The sequence below is a fragment of the Peromyscus eremicus genome, chromosome 13 (genome assembly GCF_949786415.1).
Source record: "Peromyscus eremicus chromosome 13, PerEre_H2_v1, whole genome shotgun sequence".
Taxonomy (NCBI): Eukaryota; Metazoa; Chordata; class Mammalia; order Rodentia; family Cricetidae; genus Peromyscus; species Peromyscus eremicus.
In genome coordinates this window covers 54,746,870-54,763,247 of record NC_081429.1, presented here as the reverse complement: position 1 = coordinate 54,763,247, position 16,378 = coordinate 54,746,870, and the positions used below count along the sequence as shown (strand labels likewise).

General features: G+C 37.7%; 1 protein-coding gene across 7 annotated transcripts in view; it reads right to left on the bottom strand.

Annotated features, from left to right (window-relative positions):
- The window catches only part of Boll (boule homolog, RNA binding protein), a 90,013-nt gene that overhangs the window by 24,151 nt on the left and 49,484 nt on the right, over positions 1–16,378 (bottom strand). The window contains exon 11 of one of the 7 annotated variants that reach the window (XM_059278203.1): positions 1,350–1,689. The exons of the other annotated variants lie outside the window; for them this stretch is intronic. Coding sequence (XP_059134186.1) covers positions 1,684–1,689 — 6 coding nt within the window. The 3' untranslated portion in view covers positions 1,350–1,683. Of the gene's footprint in view, positions 1–1,349; positions 1,690–16,378 lie in introns of those variants that run through there. 7 annotated transcript variants of the gene reach the window in all.

Genomic DNA, 16,378 nt, shown 5'->3' with positions numbered 1-16,378 from the left:
AAAAAAAAAAAAAAAAAAAAAATTTATTTTATTATTTTATGGATCTGAGTATTCTGTTTGCATGTAAATCTGTGCATGCCATCCCCTGGAACTGGAGTTAGACAGTTGTAAGCTACTACTCGGGTGCTGGGAATCTAACCCCTGCCCTCTGAAGAGCAGCCAGTGTTCTGAACTGTTGAGCAATCTCTCCAGTTCCTATCCTTTATTTGTTATCTCATTTAAAAAATAAATGGAAAAGATTTTAAAAGTATAGGTGAAAACTAGAAAACTGCTCTAGGAAAACAACTAGAGAATTGTTAGTAGCTCATCCAAGTAGCAAAAATATTTTTCAAAGTAATATGGAAAGATACAACTGAACACAAGGAAAAAGAGCCATATGTTACAAATAATAACGTTTGAGGACAGGGTACCTGACAGAACTGCAAAGAACTTTAGACAAGAATTAGTAGAAGACCCTTAGGGTTTGGCTAATAAGTCACCAAGTCTTGACTAGACACCTTAAATGGTTTGATGGTTAATATTGATGGTCAACTTCATGATACCTAGGGTTACCTTTGAGACAAGCTGCTGAGGAATCGTCTAGATGAGATTAGCCTCTTCATATGTCTATGAGGATTATCTATCTAGATTAGGGTAATAGTGGTGTATTCTGGCTAGTTTCTTGTTACCTTGACACAAACTCAAGAACACCTGGAAAGAGGGAATCTTTTTTTTTTTTAAAGTTTTATTTCTTTATTATGTACACAGTATTCTGTCTGCATGTATGCCTGCAGGTCAGAAGAGGGTGCCAGATCTCATTACAGATGGTTATGACCCATCATGTGGTTGCTGGGGATTGAACTCAGGACCGAAAGAGGGAATCTTAATTGAGAAAACTTTCATCAGATTAAACTATATGCAAGTCTGTGAGGCATTTTATTGATTAATGATTGATATGAGAGGGCCCATCCCACTGTGGATGATGTCTCTCTTGGGCAGGTGGTCCTGGGTTGTATGAAAAAACAGGCTGAGAAAGCCATGGAATCAAGCCAGTAAGCAGTGTTCTGCCATGGCCTCTGCTTCAGTTCCTGCTTCTACATCCTGCCTTGAGTTCTCAGTGATGAACTATAAAGTGGAAGCTTAAATAAACCCTTTCCTCTCCAAGTTGGTTTCGGTCAGTGTTTTATCATGGCAACAGAAACCTAACTCAAACAGGTGGGTTCAAGACTGACCCTGAATGTGGGGTGGTGTTCTGAGCTGCTTAAGAAGGGAAAGCAAGCTGAGTATCAGCATTCACCTCTCTCTGTGAGCTTCTGACTGGCTGCAGGGTGACCACCTGCCTCACGCTCCTACCCCCAGGACTTCTCAGCTATGATGGACTGCACTCTCAAACCGTGAATCAAAATAAATACAGCCCTTTGTTATAGTACAAGAGGCCATTATGGTGGAGGTTTGAAAGATCAAAACGCCGTGAGAATTGTGGACCATGCCTGCTTAGCTCATGAAGTTTCAGAGGGGACAAGAACTGGATCAGGAACTGCAGTAGAGGCTACTTAGTTTACATTCTGGGAAAGAATCTGGCTGCATTCTTCCTGTGTCTTGAGAACTTGAGTGAGGCTGAATCCAGGAGTAATCTTTGGAGGAGGAAATGTCAAGGCAGGGTGTCATTCAGTCTGTGACATGGCTACTTTTCAATGCTCTTATTCATATCTATAGTGAGACAGTAAAAAAAATTAAAAACATGAACTTTAGCAAGAAAAGTGTGTGAACAAGTTTAAAAATGTGGACTGGAGAATGCAGATGAGAAAACATCTGTAATTGTTAGAAACATTATTCTTCAATAGGACAACAAGAAAAGAGAATTGAAGACAAGACTCCATTCATCAAATGCTCCAACTTGTGAAAATACAAATTTATGAGAAAGGAGAAACCTGAACTGGGAATGCCACAGAAGAGATCCCTACTACAAACAAACAAACAAATCAAGGAAAGTGATTTTGTAAATTCAGCCACCAAGACATACAGCCTGTGATCCAAGGGTGCTAGGTTCCAACCCAATCTGGCAGCCAAACTTGGCACTATCTTTGTGGCCTTGGTTTTTGCAGACATGAAAGATATGAGATTCAGGGGAGAGCCTACAGGGTTTTGTTCCATAGTCTCTGAGTGCCACCGAGGTCAGGCACTGTGTAGTAGGGTCAGAGTTCTTGCAAAGAGACTCTGAGAGGTGCCTATGTGGAGCTGTGAAGGTAAAGTCCAAATTGTGATGTAGACTCTAGGATGTTGGAGATGATAGGACCATAGGATGTCTACCAAAGAAAGGTGTAGACAGAAAACAGAGCCACTCCAAGAGTGTGCTTATGTGTGCTGAAGTCAGCTGAGCTGGAGGATCAAGGAGGGCTATTAATGTACCTTGGAGCCCATATGATTTCATCATGAGTTCCAGATGATGGACATGGAGCTTAAGGATTTGGTGTTTTACCTGCTTATGTTTTTGGTCTTGCTTTGGTCTGATCTTTCCCTTGCCATGTCCCCATTCTTCCCTTTTAAAGTGGGAATATTGACTCTGTATCATTGTATATTGGAAGTATGTAACTAACTATTGGATTGAAGTTAAAAAAGAGATTGCCTGAGTCTCAGAAGAGACTCTGTACTTCAACTTTTCAACAGTTTTGGAACTGTTAAAGACTATGGGGATTTTTGAAGTTGGAGTGAATACATTTTGCATTATGTGATGGCTATGTGGATGAGTGGAAGATTATGGCTTGAAAGTGATATGCTTGGCTGTTGTCTCCATTGCTGTGATAAAACATCATGACCAAAAGCAACCTGGGGTAGGAAGGGTTTATTTCAGCTTATAACTCTCAGATCACAATCCATCAAGGCAGGAACTTGGGAGGCAGGAGATGATGCAGAGGTCATAGAGGAATACTTTTATTGTCTTGCTACTCATGGCCTGCTTAACCTGTTTTATTACACAACCAAAGACCACTTTCTTTAATATAATATATATTATATTATTAACATATAATTATAGTATAATTAATGTAATACAGGCACCACTTCAAGACCACTTTCTAATACAGCCCAAGGCACCACCCCTACAATGGGCTTGACTCTCCATATCAACCACTAATTAAGAAAATGCCCCACAGGCTTGCCTATATATAGGCCACTCTATGGAGGTATTTTCTCCATTGTGATTTCTTCTCAGAAAACACTAGCTAGTGTCAAGATGATGAAACACAGCCACCCAGGACAGTTGTCAAGTTGACAGGAGATGGGTTTGTTATGGTTACATTGTCCATTTCACAGGATTTCACGGGATCACTGAGGAGATAAGCTTCCTCGGAATCATTTAGATGGGGCTAGCTGCTGGATTATATTAACAGACTAGTGAGATCCACCCTCACTTTGGATGGCAGTCCAGGACTGAATACACCAGAAGGGAGGCTGAGCACTGGCATGCATCTCTCCATCCTGACTGTGTGACCAGCTGCTTCAAGCTCCTGGTGCTCCTGTCATCATGAAATCTTTGGTGATCAACTCTAAATTGTGAGCCAAAATAAACCTTCTTTCTTTGACAGGTTTTGTTAGGTATTTTGTTGCAGTAATGAGACAAGTAGCTAACATAGGTACATACTGAAATTTCTACCTCATCTGAAGCTTCTTTTCCAAGGTTTTTATTACAAATCATTTATAGTGACCCAAAAATCATTAATGGAAAAGCCCAGGAACACACAATTTTTCTGTTTTAAATTGCTTATGCTGTCTCATTCCCAACATGTTCTGGGTGTGAACTATCCCTTTGCTTATCATAATCATGCTGCATAGTCTCCCAACAATTGAGCTATATATTTGCTGTGTTATCAGATTAATGCTTGTGTATATATAGCATTTGGTACTAGCTGAGGTTTGAGGCATTTTCGGGGTCTGGGAATGACTGTCTATGGATGGGAGCACCTACTGTGTTTTGACTTGACAATAATAAAGAAACACAAATTCATTTGGAATGAAAGATAATCCTTATCTTTCACCCACATGCTTTTCTAAAGCAGGTAAAATAAAAATGTTAATGGAGTATGTAATATAATATAAAAATTCCCCTGCTTACTCTCATCCTCAAAGTGGGGGAAGACGTTATTCAAAAAATGTTTAGAGAAATATCCTGTAAAAGATTATGGTTTCATAAATTGAATCTTATGCTATGAAAGGTAAGGTGCCATTCAGATGGTCTGACTTTTAAGGAGTAGCAGCAAAAAAAAAAAAAAAAAAAAGAGAAATGATGTCCAATTAGAAGAAATAATAGGCTCAGAATGCAGAGAAAATGCTCAAGAATGGAAACATATAATCTTGATATGAAAAACAGATGTGCTATATGATAGGTAGATATCCTGCTAAAGGTACTTAAAAATTAGACTATCATGGAGCTAATATGTAACCTTTCACAGTAGTTATTAAGAATTTAAGTTTTTGTATATGTATTTATTATATGTTGAACATAATCCATTTATAGCCCCCATTTCTTTTATTCTCATCTCTCCACCCTAATGTTAGTCCCCTCTGTTTACACAGGTTTACTTTCATTTTATATCATATATACATATATGACTTTATGTATCTGTATAAAATCTAGGAACTAAAAATGAGAAAAAACAAAGTATCTGTCTTTCTAAAATTGCCCAATTCACTTAATATGACTGCTTTCAGTTGCATCTAATAAATAACTAATTCTAATTTTTTACTGCTCTTCCACCTCAGATAGATATTTTGGATAGGAAGAATTTATGGCCAATCCAGTATTAGAATAATCCGTAGGTGTTTGATCAAATAATCTACATTAAACTCAAATCAGATTAAAAAACCCCCCAGAAATACACTCAATAAATGCATACTATATTTCATATTAGACTTGAAGAAAATGAATTAGCCTGACAATGGGTTAATCCAAAGGTCATACAACTATATTCTGTAGGCCAAATCCCACCAAAATTGCAAGTAGAATGGTGGTTACCAACTTGTAAGAGTAGGTGTGGCTTTTCTCATTTGAATGAGAATGACCCCAATGGCTCATGTTAAATATTTGGTCTCCAGGTAGTGAAACTGGGAAGGATTAGGAGGTATGGCCTTGTTTCACTGGGGGTGGGCTTTGAGGTTTCAAAAGCCCACACCAGGCCCTAACCCATCTTGCTTTCTCTGTCTGCTGCCTGTGATCAGGATGTAAGTCTCAGGAATTGTTACAGCACCATGCCTGCCTGCTGCTGTGCTCCCTGACGTGATGATCATGGACTAACCCTGTAAACTGTAAGCAACCCCCCAATTAACTGCTTCCTTCTATAAGATTCCTTGGTCACAGTGTCTCTTTCACAGATTAGAATAAGACAGTAGAAGGAAAGATAGAGAAATGTTGATCAATGGGTGCTTAGTTATAGTTAGACAGGAGCAAGAAGATTTAGTGTGCTACTACAAAGTAGATAAAGATAATGATAAAAACATGTGGGAGGATTACAGGCTCAAGACTAACGAGCTACAAAATTAAATACTGTCTCAAACATTCTTGGAAGTATCAAAAGTATTTTTAAAATAATGAAATCCCATTAGTAGCAACATGTGTGGAACTTGGAAATCACTATGTTAAAAAAAATGACCTAGATACAAAAACATAAGTACTGCATGATCTTACTTTTGAAATCTAAATATGTGTGCACCTACACATGTTCATGCATTATAAATAAATAAATGTAAAAATGTAAAAAAAAGAATAAAAGGGAGTTTGCTTTCATTCTCTCTCTTCTACCTTATAAGCAGCTTCCCAACCTGTGAGTTTTGACCCTTTAGGGTCAAAATTTATTTTATGGTTGGGGGTCACCACAACATGAACTGTATCAAAGCGCTGCAGCATTAGGAAGGTTGAGAACCACTGTGTAAGGATACAATAACAAGATAGACACTTGCATCTGCAGGCATGATTTCCCAGCTTCCAAAACTGAGAAATGAATATGTGTTGTCATAGCAGCCCAGCTTATGGTATAGTTGTTAGAGAAGATTGAACTAAGGCAATTCTGTGTTGAGGAAATAATTACTGGTCATAAAAATTGTATTTCCCTTGATTAAAGTAAAAGTCAGAGTCAGAAATTACAGTTTACTAGAAATCCCAAGAAATGAACAAGGTATTAAAAATAGTGCTTTGAGATTAAAAAGAACAGAGGTACCTAGATATATACGTAGACACATAAGATCAATTCTTGTGTACATTCTTTGTAAGCTCAGCTTATATGTTATGACTTACTATAGAAAGATGGATCAAAAAATCTAAGTATTTCAAAAGCATGAGGTTCCTCTGAAATACTGAATTTTTAAAATTTATTTTAACCATCACATGAAAAACAACAATTTTATGTATTAATTGATTACCTCTTGTGGTTTTCAATGCATTGTGTAATGCTGAAGTTAGGTTAAGCATCTTTATCTTCCCTAAGATTTAACATTTTTTTTAGTGTAAAAACTTTCAAAATATTTACTTTTAGTTTTTTTGAATGCATAGTACATTATTGTTATGTATAGTCACTACTTTGTAATAGTACACTAAATCTTTTGTCTTCTGTTATAATCAACATTTCTTTATCCCTTATTATTCCTCTTAGCCTAGGTCTGGTAAAGAACAGGAAGGCAATAAAGGTGCAGATTAGACAGGAAGAAGCTCTCTCTTGGGAAGCTACGGCATGGTGGTAAGCTAAGGTTAGTCAGAGGCTCTTGGCTATTTCTCCAATCTCTTTGGCTATTACCCCTGTATATGGCTCTGTGTTTCTTATTTAATAAGACTGTTCAGAAATTCATCTACAAATGGCGCCAAGACGTGGGGCAAGAGTTGCCACCGAAAACCTGAGAAAGCTTTTAAAAAGGGTTCTAAAATGGAACCAAGAGCAGCTTCCTAGTTGTCTCTCAGACCAGCCGCAGCCTGTAGGCTTGAGTTACGCTATGCCAGGTTCGTAGTGTGCAGGCTTGACCTGCAGCATGGCCTTTGCTAATAAAGACAAACAAACAAAAAAAGAAAGAAAAGGTTTTTGGTCTGTATGTTGCTGGATGAAAGCATAGACCCATTGCCTCCCAGAGTCAGAGGAGAGCATGGCTCCCTGAGCTGGAGGTGAATTACCTCTGCCATGTTGGGAAGCTGAAATGGGCGGAGTCAGCAGCAAAGTCATCTGCTTCAGTACAAGCCATTGCAGTTTAAAGCAACAGTTAACACAATAAGGCAGATTCAGATAGACTAAGACGTTTACAATGTGTGTAAAAATGTACGTAGGCTTGGAAGAGAGAAGAAAATGAATATAGACAGTTATATAAAGAAATAGTTTTAAAAAATAAAGTTTTTTTTTCAGGGCTGAGGACTGAACCCAGGGCCTTGCACTTGCTAGGCAAGTGCTCTACCACTGAGCTAAGTCCCCAACCCCTAAAAATAAAGTCTTTAAAGAGACAGTAAAGGTAGTATAAAAAAATAAAGCCACATAAAGATGGATATTACACAGAGAACCTGGATTGTGTTGTCTTTGGGATTTTTTAACTGCAGAAAGACATTTGATTGTAAAAGCTGCTGAGTTAAACCAGTATGTATATTTTAAAGGTACCTTGATTTCAAAATTTGGATCTAAGGATATGTTGCTTTGGAAAGGAGGCTCTGCTTTTGTTTCCACAGAAAGCAAGAGGGTACAGATTTGTTCCAGATTAAGTTACATCAGGTTAGACCAGCCAAGACCCCCTGAAAGGTCTCTGATGACACCATGGCCCAGATGATCCAACATCCAGAATGGTTTCAAGGCAACTGGCTCAGACAATGCAGCCTCACAGACTATTCCAGTCAGGACTTGACCAAAATTCTTAATTTTCTCAGGATCCCCATAAGAACACAGCACCCTCTATCAGGAGGAAGTAGCCTAGAAAACTACGCCCACATTCCCAAAAAATGGATTATGGATGTTTGTCTTTGTTTAGATTGTTGGTTACAAACTGTTATTAGTCATAATCAATCTCTTTCTAAAAGAAGAAAGGAGGATGTGATACAGAAATATAGGATATAGATATGATACGATGAAAGAGTAGATTATTGAACCTACTTTTAAAGAACTTGTTTAAAAATGTTTTACACTGCTATAGATTTTACTTTACTGATACAAATTTAAAGTTAATTTTGTTATACTGTATGTATATTTTTACTCTTGTTTAAGGTATTATGTGTATACAACTCATTTAAAATTGTAATGTATCATTAAGAAATACAGATTAATAGTTAATCATCTATGGTAATCAAACTTATAGTCATGTTAGTTTTCTAAGTTTACATAGATATATTTCAGATAGATAATCGTCAAACACTTCAAAGACTTACAGAATATGATATTTAAAATGTTTTAAAAACTTAGACATGTCTGCTCCTGGCAGGACCCATTTACTTCAGAGAGGAGGATGGGCACTAAAGATACTCCACATGGAATTTATCTTCTTCTTGGCAAAAATAGCCATTTAGGCAAGAAACTGTTCTTGCCTGGACTGCTTGACAAAATGTTGTATTGACTGGACATGCAGGACCCATAGGAATGTGATCACTGAACTTTGCAAGGCAAAATGGTCATTCAGGTTCCTGCTTTGCAGAAGAAACTGCCAGACATTCTGCAGGACACAGAGAGAAGTGACTGAGAGACTCTAGGCCTGTAGGCTGTTTAAGAATGGATGCCCCAATACTGAAGAACTTTGGGCAACTGTCCAGGCAGCCAGGTTTCTCTGTCATTCTAGATTTTTGGAAGTTGCTTACAATGCTCTTCCTGTTTACTTAGGTAATATTATATCCTTCTGAGGTCTTTGATGTAGTTGAAGACTAGACAGTTATAATTTCCTTAGTTATGATAAAAGATAAATTAGATATGAAACCTTGGACTCACAAATACAAGATAGATAGAATATCTTCTTTAATTTTGCCAAATACAAACAGACTAGATATTATAACTATAATTCTTACTTGATAATTGTTTTGTTATATGTAATTTTACTAAAGTTAAAACCTTCCTTAAAAAAAAAAAAAGAAAAGCAGAAGTGCTAGGGATGTCTTTCTACATGCTGTGAATGTGTTGCTCTGATTGGTTAATAAATAAAATGCTGATTGGCCAGTAGCCAGGCAGAAAGTTTAGGCAGGACAAGCAGAGAAGAGAATTCTGGGAACAGGAAGGCTGAGCCAGGAGTCACCAGCCAGACACAGAGGAAGCAAGATGTGAAGGCAGAACTGAGAAAAGGTACCAAGCCACATGGCGAAACATAAATAAAAATTATGGGTTAATTTAAGTGTAAGAGCTAGTCAATAGTTTGCCTGAGCTAATGGCCAAGCAGTTTTAATTAACATAAGCCTCTGTGTGTTTACTTGAGGTGGCAGTTTTAATTAACATAAGCCTCTGTGTGTTTACTTGAGTCCAAGCGACCGCAAGGCCATGGGAGCCAGGCAGGACCAGGAAAACCTCAGCTACAGGTAACTACCATTCTGCTTGCAGCTTCCATGGGATCAATTTTCTCAGATTTCAAGAGTGATATCATGCAGTACTTAGGTTTTTGTGCCTGGGTTATTTTACTTATAATTATTTTTACACATGTTGGTTTTTACATGTAGGTTTCATACATGTTGCAAGTAACAGGATTTCATTATTTTTTCTTTTTTTTTTTCAGAGCTGAGGACCGAACCCAGGGCCTTGCACTTGCTAGGCAAGTGCTCTACCACTGAGCTAAATCCCCAACCTCAGGATTTCATTATTTTTAATACTACCAAGAATTTTTTTTTTGAGACAGTGTCTAATTATGTAGTTTGGGTTAATGTTGAACATACAATTCTCTTGCCTTAGCTTCTTGAGTTCTGTGACTACAAGCCAACTGCCACCACACCAGATACAAAATTTGACTTTTTAACTCTAAGACTAGTACTGTTTTATACAGAAAGCTACATTTGTTAGAATGTTTGTTGTAGAACTCTGCATTTATTTCATGTAGTAAACTATTTTTCATATTTGGTTGTTATTCTTTCTCTCTTTTATTTATTTTGATTTTTAAAAATTTTTTTAAAAAAATTTTCAAGACAGGTTTTCTCTGTGTAGCTTTGCGCCTTTCCTGGAACTAACTTGGTAGCCCAGGCTGGCCTTGAACTCACAAAGATCCGCCTGGCTCTGCCTCCCGAGTGCTGGGATTAAAGGCATGAGCCACCACCACCCGGCTTTTTATTCTTTCTCACCAGTTGCCTGTATCATTGTTTATATAGTTTAAATAATTTCACCAGTGCAGTATGAAAGATCCAAGTACTTTCTTAGAATTTAGAAAACAGAAAGGCTGAGGCTTTAGCTAAGGGGCTAAACACTTGCCTAGCAAGCTTAAGGCTCTAGTTTTGGTCCCCAGCAACATGAACAATAACAAACAACAACAAAAAAGAGAATTAGGAAGATTTAATTAAAGACATTCTTTCTTATAAAAATTTGTCACATGTAAAATAAAGTTACTCTAATACAGAAGCTCATTTTCCTAGATGGGGTCAGCTACGTAGCCAAGGCTGCCCTACAACTTGTGATTCTCCTAACTTGAGTTCTCAAGTGCTAGGATTAGAGATGTGTGCCACCATAGCTAGCAACTGAGAGGTTCTTAACTAGTTTAATGTATTCATGTCATAAGCTCTTTCAGCAGCCCACTGAGGCTATCAGAATTATTCTCAGAATATTTTAAAAACATAAAAGAAAAATCTAGGATTATGTTATAGTTTGAATCTGAGCTAACCTCCTCAGGCTCACTGTTGAAGGAAGGACTGGTCTCCGGCTTGTGGCACTATTTTGGGAGGTTCTGCAAACTTTAGGAGGTGGCACCTAGCTGAAACAAGTTTGTTTACTTGGGATCCTTGGGGCTGTATTTTGTCACAGGCCCCTCTTTCTATTTTTCTGTTTCCCATCCACCATCAAGTGAACAGTCTGTGCAGAATCAACAGTCAGACTGAATATGCTGAGACCAAGAGCCAAAATACGTCCTTCCTCCTTTAAGTTGTTTCTATCCTGTTATCTTCCCTCAGAATGACAAAAGGTATGTCCGACACAGAAGAAAACTGGTACCAGAGAAGTGGAGTTCAGTGCTGTGACGTGCTAGGCATGTCTAGCACATGCCAGCACTCTACCAAGTGAATAACATCCACAGAGCTTGCCTTGAATATCACAAGAGACTGCTGACCTAACTTTTGGACAATGTTGCAAGTGTTAAGATTACGGGAATTCTTAGAGATGGACTAAACGCATTTTACATTATCAAACAGATGTGGTCTTTGGAGTCTGGGGGCAAAATGGTTCAGTTTGAATATGAATGTCCCACACAGGCTCATTCTAGAAGATTTGGTTCTTAGCTACTGCCACTATTTAGTAGGTTCTGGAAACTTTAGGAGGTAAGGTCTAGCTAGAAGGACTAGATCACCATGGGTGTGTCTTTGTGGGCTGTATCTTGTTGTATCCTCTACTTCTGGTCCACCATGATATTTTGCCTCATCATTGGTCTAGAGTCAGTGGAGCCAAAGATTACGGGTAGAAACCTCTGAAACCATGAAACCTATCAAGCCAAAAATAAAGTTTTTGTTGTGTTGTTAAAAATCAAGTTGTTCTTTCAATCATTTGTCACATGAAAAGTCTGATTAACATAGAGAGATTATAAGGGAAACAAAGTAAGCTGTAATGTACTCCTATCCATAGACTCTTGAGGTCTGTGTTATGTCTCTGAACCAGAATAAAACTCAAAGTACAAGGCTATAGAGTTGGCTCAGTGGCTAAGAGCACTTGTTGCTCTTGCAGAGACCTGGATTCAACCAATCCCCAGACCCACATGGTGGTTCACAACCATCTGATCCAGGGGAACTGATGCCTTCTCACCTGAGGCACCAGGCACACAGTTGGTGCACATACATACATGCTGGCAAAACACCCATACATGTAAAATAATCTAAAAAAAACCACCCTCAATGTAGAATCTTAGTGACTATTTTCCCAGAGATTAAATATAAGTAACTGGAGCAGTGACACCACCAAGAATCAGTATGGCATTCCTTCTTGCTACAAAGATATTAAAGACAGTATAGAGGCCTTATTTTTTAGTTCATTCACTATTAACATATAACAAGGGATGTAATGTTCATGTTAGCTCTTTGGATGTCATCTTAGATTCAATTTCAACATGTTAGGAAGAGCAAAGACAACAAAATGAGAAACTACACATTATCTTAACAGCAGCAAGTGAATTATAACTTAATTAAAAGTTTAATTCCTGAATTATTTTAGAGCATATGATAGAGCTGGTATATACTGATGGAACCCAAGTCACAGTGGTTTGATTTCTGATATATTGATTTGAGATGGTACAAAGGTCATACTGAATCAGTGGAAATCATAGTTCTAGTTTGAAATTTTGATTTTCCTGGACTCAATATGTATCATGATATCCTTAATGTTGGCATAACTTCCTGTAAGCCATGTAATCACTAGGACATAACTGATACTCTGCAGTCTACTGAGTTGCTAAGCTATGAGATTTGATAGGTAAGGTGAACTAAACACATTGAGTTACATTTTCGTTTTAAAAATATTTATTTATTTTCTGTGTATGTATATATGTGCACACCTGGTGCCCACAGTGGTCAGAAAAAGTTGTCAGATCCCCTGGGATTGAAGCTATAGATAGTTGTGAGCTACCATGTGGGTACTGGGAATAAAAAACTCAGGTCCTCTGCAAGAGCAGCAAGTGCTCTTAACTGCTCACTACCACTCCAGCCCTGATATATTTCATCTTATGATATTTTTGGGATAGATACAACTTTGCAAGTTGAGGAGCAGCTATGTACAATACCTTTAATATGTTATATGTAAGCAGTTTTCTACTGACCCCAAACATTTTTGGTTATTTCCAGTTGACAATTTAAATATACTGGTTTCTCAAGACTATGATTCTCTTTACTGTCTTAGATTGTCATAAACAAGGAAGTTTTATGCACACGGAACCTAGGCATTTCTACTGTTTAACTACACAGGTACTATTGTATAGTTCTATGAGTAAAGATATGCTACATAGTTGAAGGAATATTGTTTGACTATGGAGAGCAACACAATTTTATACTCTTGTCTTAGAAGGTACAAATCAGCCCCCGCCCCTGAGTCTTTCTTTGTCCCCTACAGCATAACACTTTATTGTCTTCCTCTGTGCTCAGGAGTAGTGAATATAAGTCAACTTTAGCCTCTAAATTGACTTAAAAGAAGTATTAACGGTACTGAAATAAAACAATGGAAGAACATAGTGGTAGTAGAATATTTCTTCACAGACAGTCTGCAATTTTTACGTGGGTGGTTATTGCAAGAGAGAGGGAAACATTTGTAGCAGTCAAATCCCATTCCGATTTACTTCCAAATTATACTGTCTTTCCAAAGAGCCACCCAATATGGGCACTGGAAATGGAAATTCAATCTTCTGCAAGAGCAGTTTGTACTCTTAACCACCTAATCTATCTCACTAGGCCACATTTTCCTTTTTTTTTTTTTTAATGGTAAAAGAATCCAGAGCTTTTTCTTCTAACTTAGAAAAATACAGTACATTCCTGTGATTGACAATTACCCCCTGTGCAATGGTACTTAAGAACTTTTACTACTAAGTGTGATGTCCTACCTGTGATGGCTTTCCATGTCAGCTTGACATATTTCCAAATTAGAGATTGCCTACAACAGGTTGGCCTTTGGACATGTTCGTGGAAAATTTTTTTGATTGCTAACTTATCCAACCCACTGTGAGCAGCATCATTCCCTGGGCAGTGGTACTAAGCAAACAGCATGCAAGGATGCATTTATTCTGTTTCTAACTGTGGATATGATTTGACAAGCTGCTTGAGTTCCTGCATTTCAGGAAATGATGGGCTGTAACCTGGAATTGTAAGCCCAATAAACCAATTTCTTTTCAAAGTTCTTCTTTATCAGGGTATTTCATCCTAACAATAGAAATAACATTAGCATAGTACCCATTGATCAATTATGCTGGTTCGTTTTAAGTGTCAACTTGATACTTCCTATAACTGCTTGGGAAGAGAGTCTTCAATGAGGAATTACTGCGCTCAGGTTGGCTTGTGGTATGTCTGTGAGGGACTGCCTTGGTTGTTTATTGACGTTCGAAGGCCCAATCCATTGTGGGTGACACATTTAAGAGGCCATCCTTAAGCTGTACAAGAGTGAGGAAAGCTAGCTAAGTGCAAAGGAACAAGCAAGGAAGGACATGCTTATTCTCCTTTTGCTCTTCACTGTGGGTGTCATGTGACCAGCTGCTTGACTTCCTGCCTTGACTTCCTCAAAATGGTGGGACTATAACTTGAAATTGTAAATGCTGAATGAACCCTTTTTTCCAAACTGCTTTTTGTTCAGAGTATTTAACTGGAGCACAGAAATGAAACTAGAACGTCAACCTTCTCACCAGTTTTCAAAGTGACCTGTCCTTATAAAACTAAGAATCAAAAGATTCAAACTCTAAAAAAGACACTGAGGGTTTTAGTGCCAGGGAAAATTTACATAGGGAGAAAATAGCTGATATTTCAAGTGTCCATTAATATTTTAAAGTTGGTTTAATGTCTTATAAAAAAGATGTTTCTAATAATGTAACATTTGCACTTTAAGATTTCTATGTTTGTAATACAAATGCAGTACAAACAAAAGTGGTTAATCTTTTGTGCAATAAAACCTGTATAGCAGGCCTTTAATCCCAGCACTCGGGAGGCAGAGGCAGGCGGATCTTTGTGAGTTTGAGGCCCGCCTGGTCTACAGAGCGAGATCCAGGACAGGCACCAAAACTACACAGGGAAACCCTGTCTTGAAAGACAAAACCAAACCCAGCCTGTATAGTAAAGCATTGTTGTGAAGTTCTACACAACTATGGAAGTGACAGTGGAGTGTCTGTCCCTGAGACAGACAAAGCTTTTTACGTAGAGCCACCAAATCACTAAAGAACTATTAATTATATAATGCAGAGGGGACTCTACCTAAAATTTTCTGATTATAGTATTTTGGTGGTAGAGTGCTTGGCAAGATTTAACGAGGCCATGGGATCAATGACTGGCACCACCAAGACATTTTGAGTATAAAATACATAAAAAACTCTATCTTTTATTGAAACACAAAAAGAAGTATAAACTTCTTATATGATAGTCCTGCATTCCAATTTTTCACTTGAAAATTTATTAATTTTTTCAGTGTTCAACGAAAGAGTAATTCCTATATGACTAAATTTAAGACTAAAGTGAGTTTCTTTTTACAGTTTCTGGTGTTACCTACTTAGAGTCTGAAGACAACTTAGAAACGTACATACTCCTAAGCTGAAAAATCTAACTTTCAATGAACACTATTAGAACACTCACCACCCCGTCTCCTACTTGAAATATTTAAGCGATAATTTCAATTATTTTGATGCTCGCCCTCTCCCCCTCCCTTTCTCCCTGACATGTATATCCAAAACATCATGTACACATATACCAGCAATTGATGATGTTATCATTAGGGGAAGTCTGTCTTAGAAGATTTTCTAACAATACTGAAAATGAAGCCTCTAGAAGTGAGTCTTGTTAACATTCTAGATTTTAATGTGAAACCAAAACTGGGGTCTTATTTCATATCCATAGTACAATGGCATAGGAAATAAGGGCTTCAATGTGTAGTCATGGCAGTGAGTGGTTACTGGGTGGGGGCGGGGCAGGAATATGAGGGGATAGAGAGGCTCTTTACTATAGCGTTCAACACATATGATGGATCAGTCATAAATGTGAGTGCAAACACAGCTATTTTCTTTCATTTATTGCAGAGTATACTTTCTTATTCGACCAAACTAAAGTGGATAAAAATTCATGTCACCACCCAAACAGTTAATCAATCTGCAATTCTTTACTATGATGAGGCTATTTCTCTCACATGGTGATCCTGAGCCTCACTAAAAAACCCAGTAAAATAAAGGAAGAGAATCTCTTGCTTCAGAGCTGATGACCAGAATATAGAGAATATACACATGAATCTAAGTAGATTAGATTTAATTGGGTGCTATACTATTTTCTGGCCTGAATCTGATTCAGCGAATACAAATACATTAAATATAAAGTGGAGAGATTAGCTGTTTCATCTCCCTATAACTCCTCTGTATTACTGACACAGATAATCCTATGTGCCATATCCAGAACAGGGAAATTAGATATAAGAAGATATTAAAGGTTACCAGGGACTTCAGAGAGAGGACAAATAGGAAGGTGAACTTACTGTGTAATGAGAACAGAGTTTTTACTTGTGTTAGTGGAAAAGGTTAGAAATTCTGGTAATAATTTTCACAGTGCTGTGAATATACT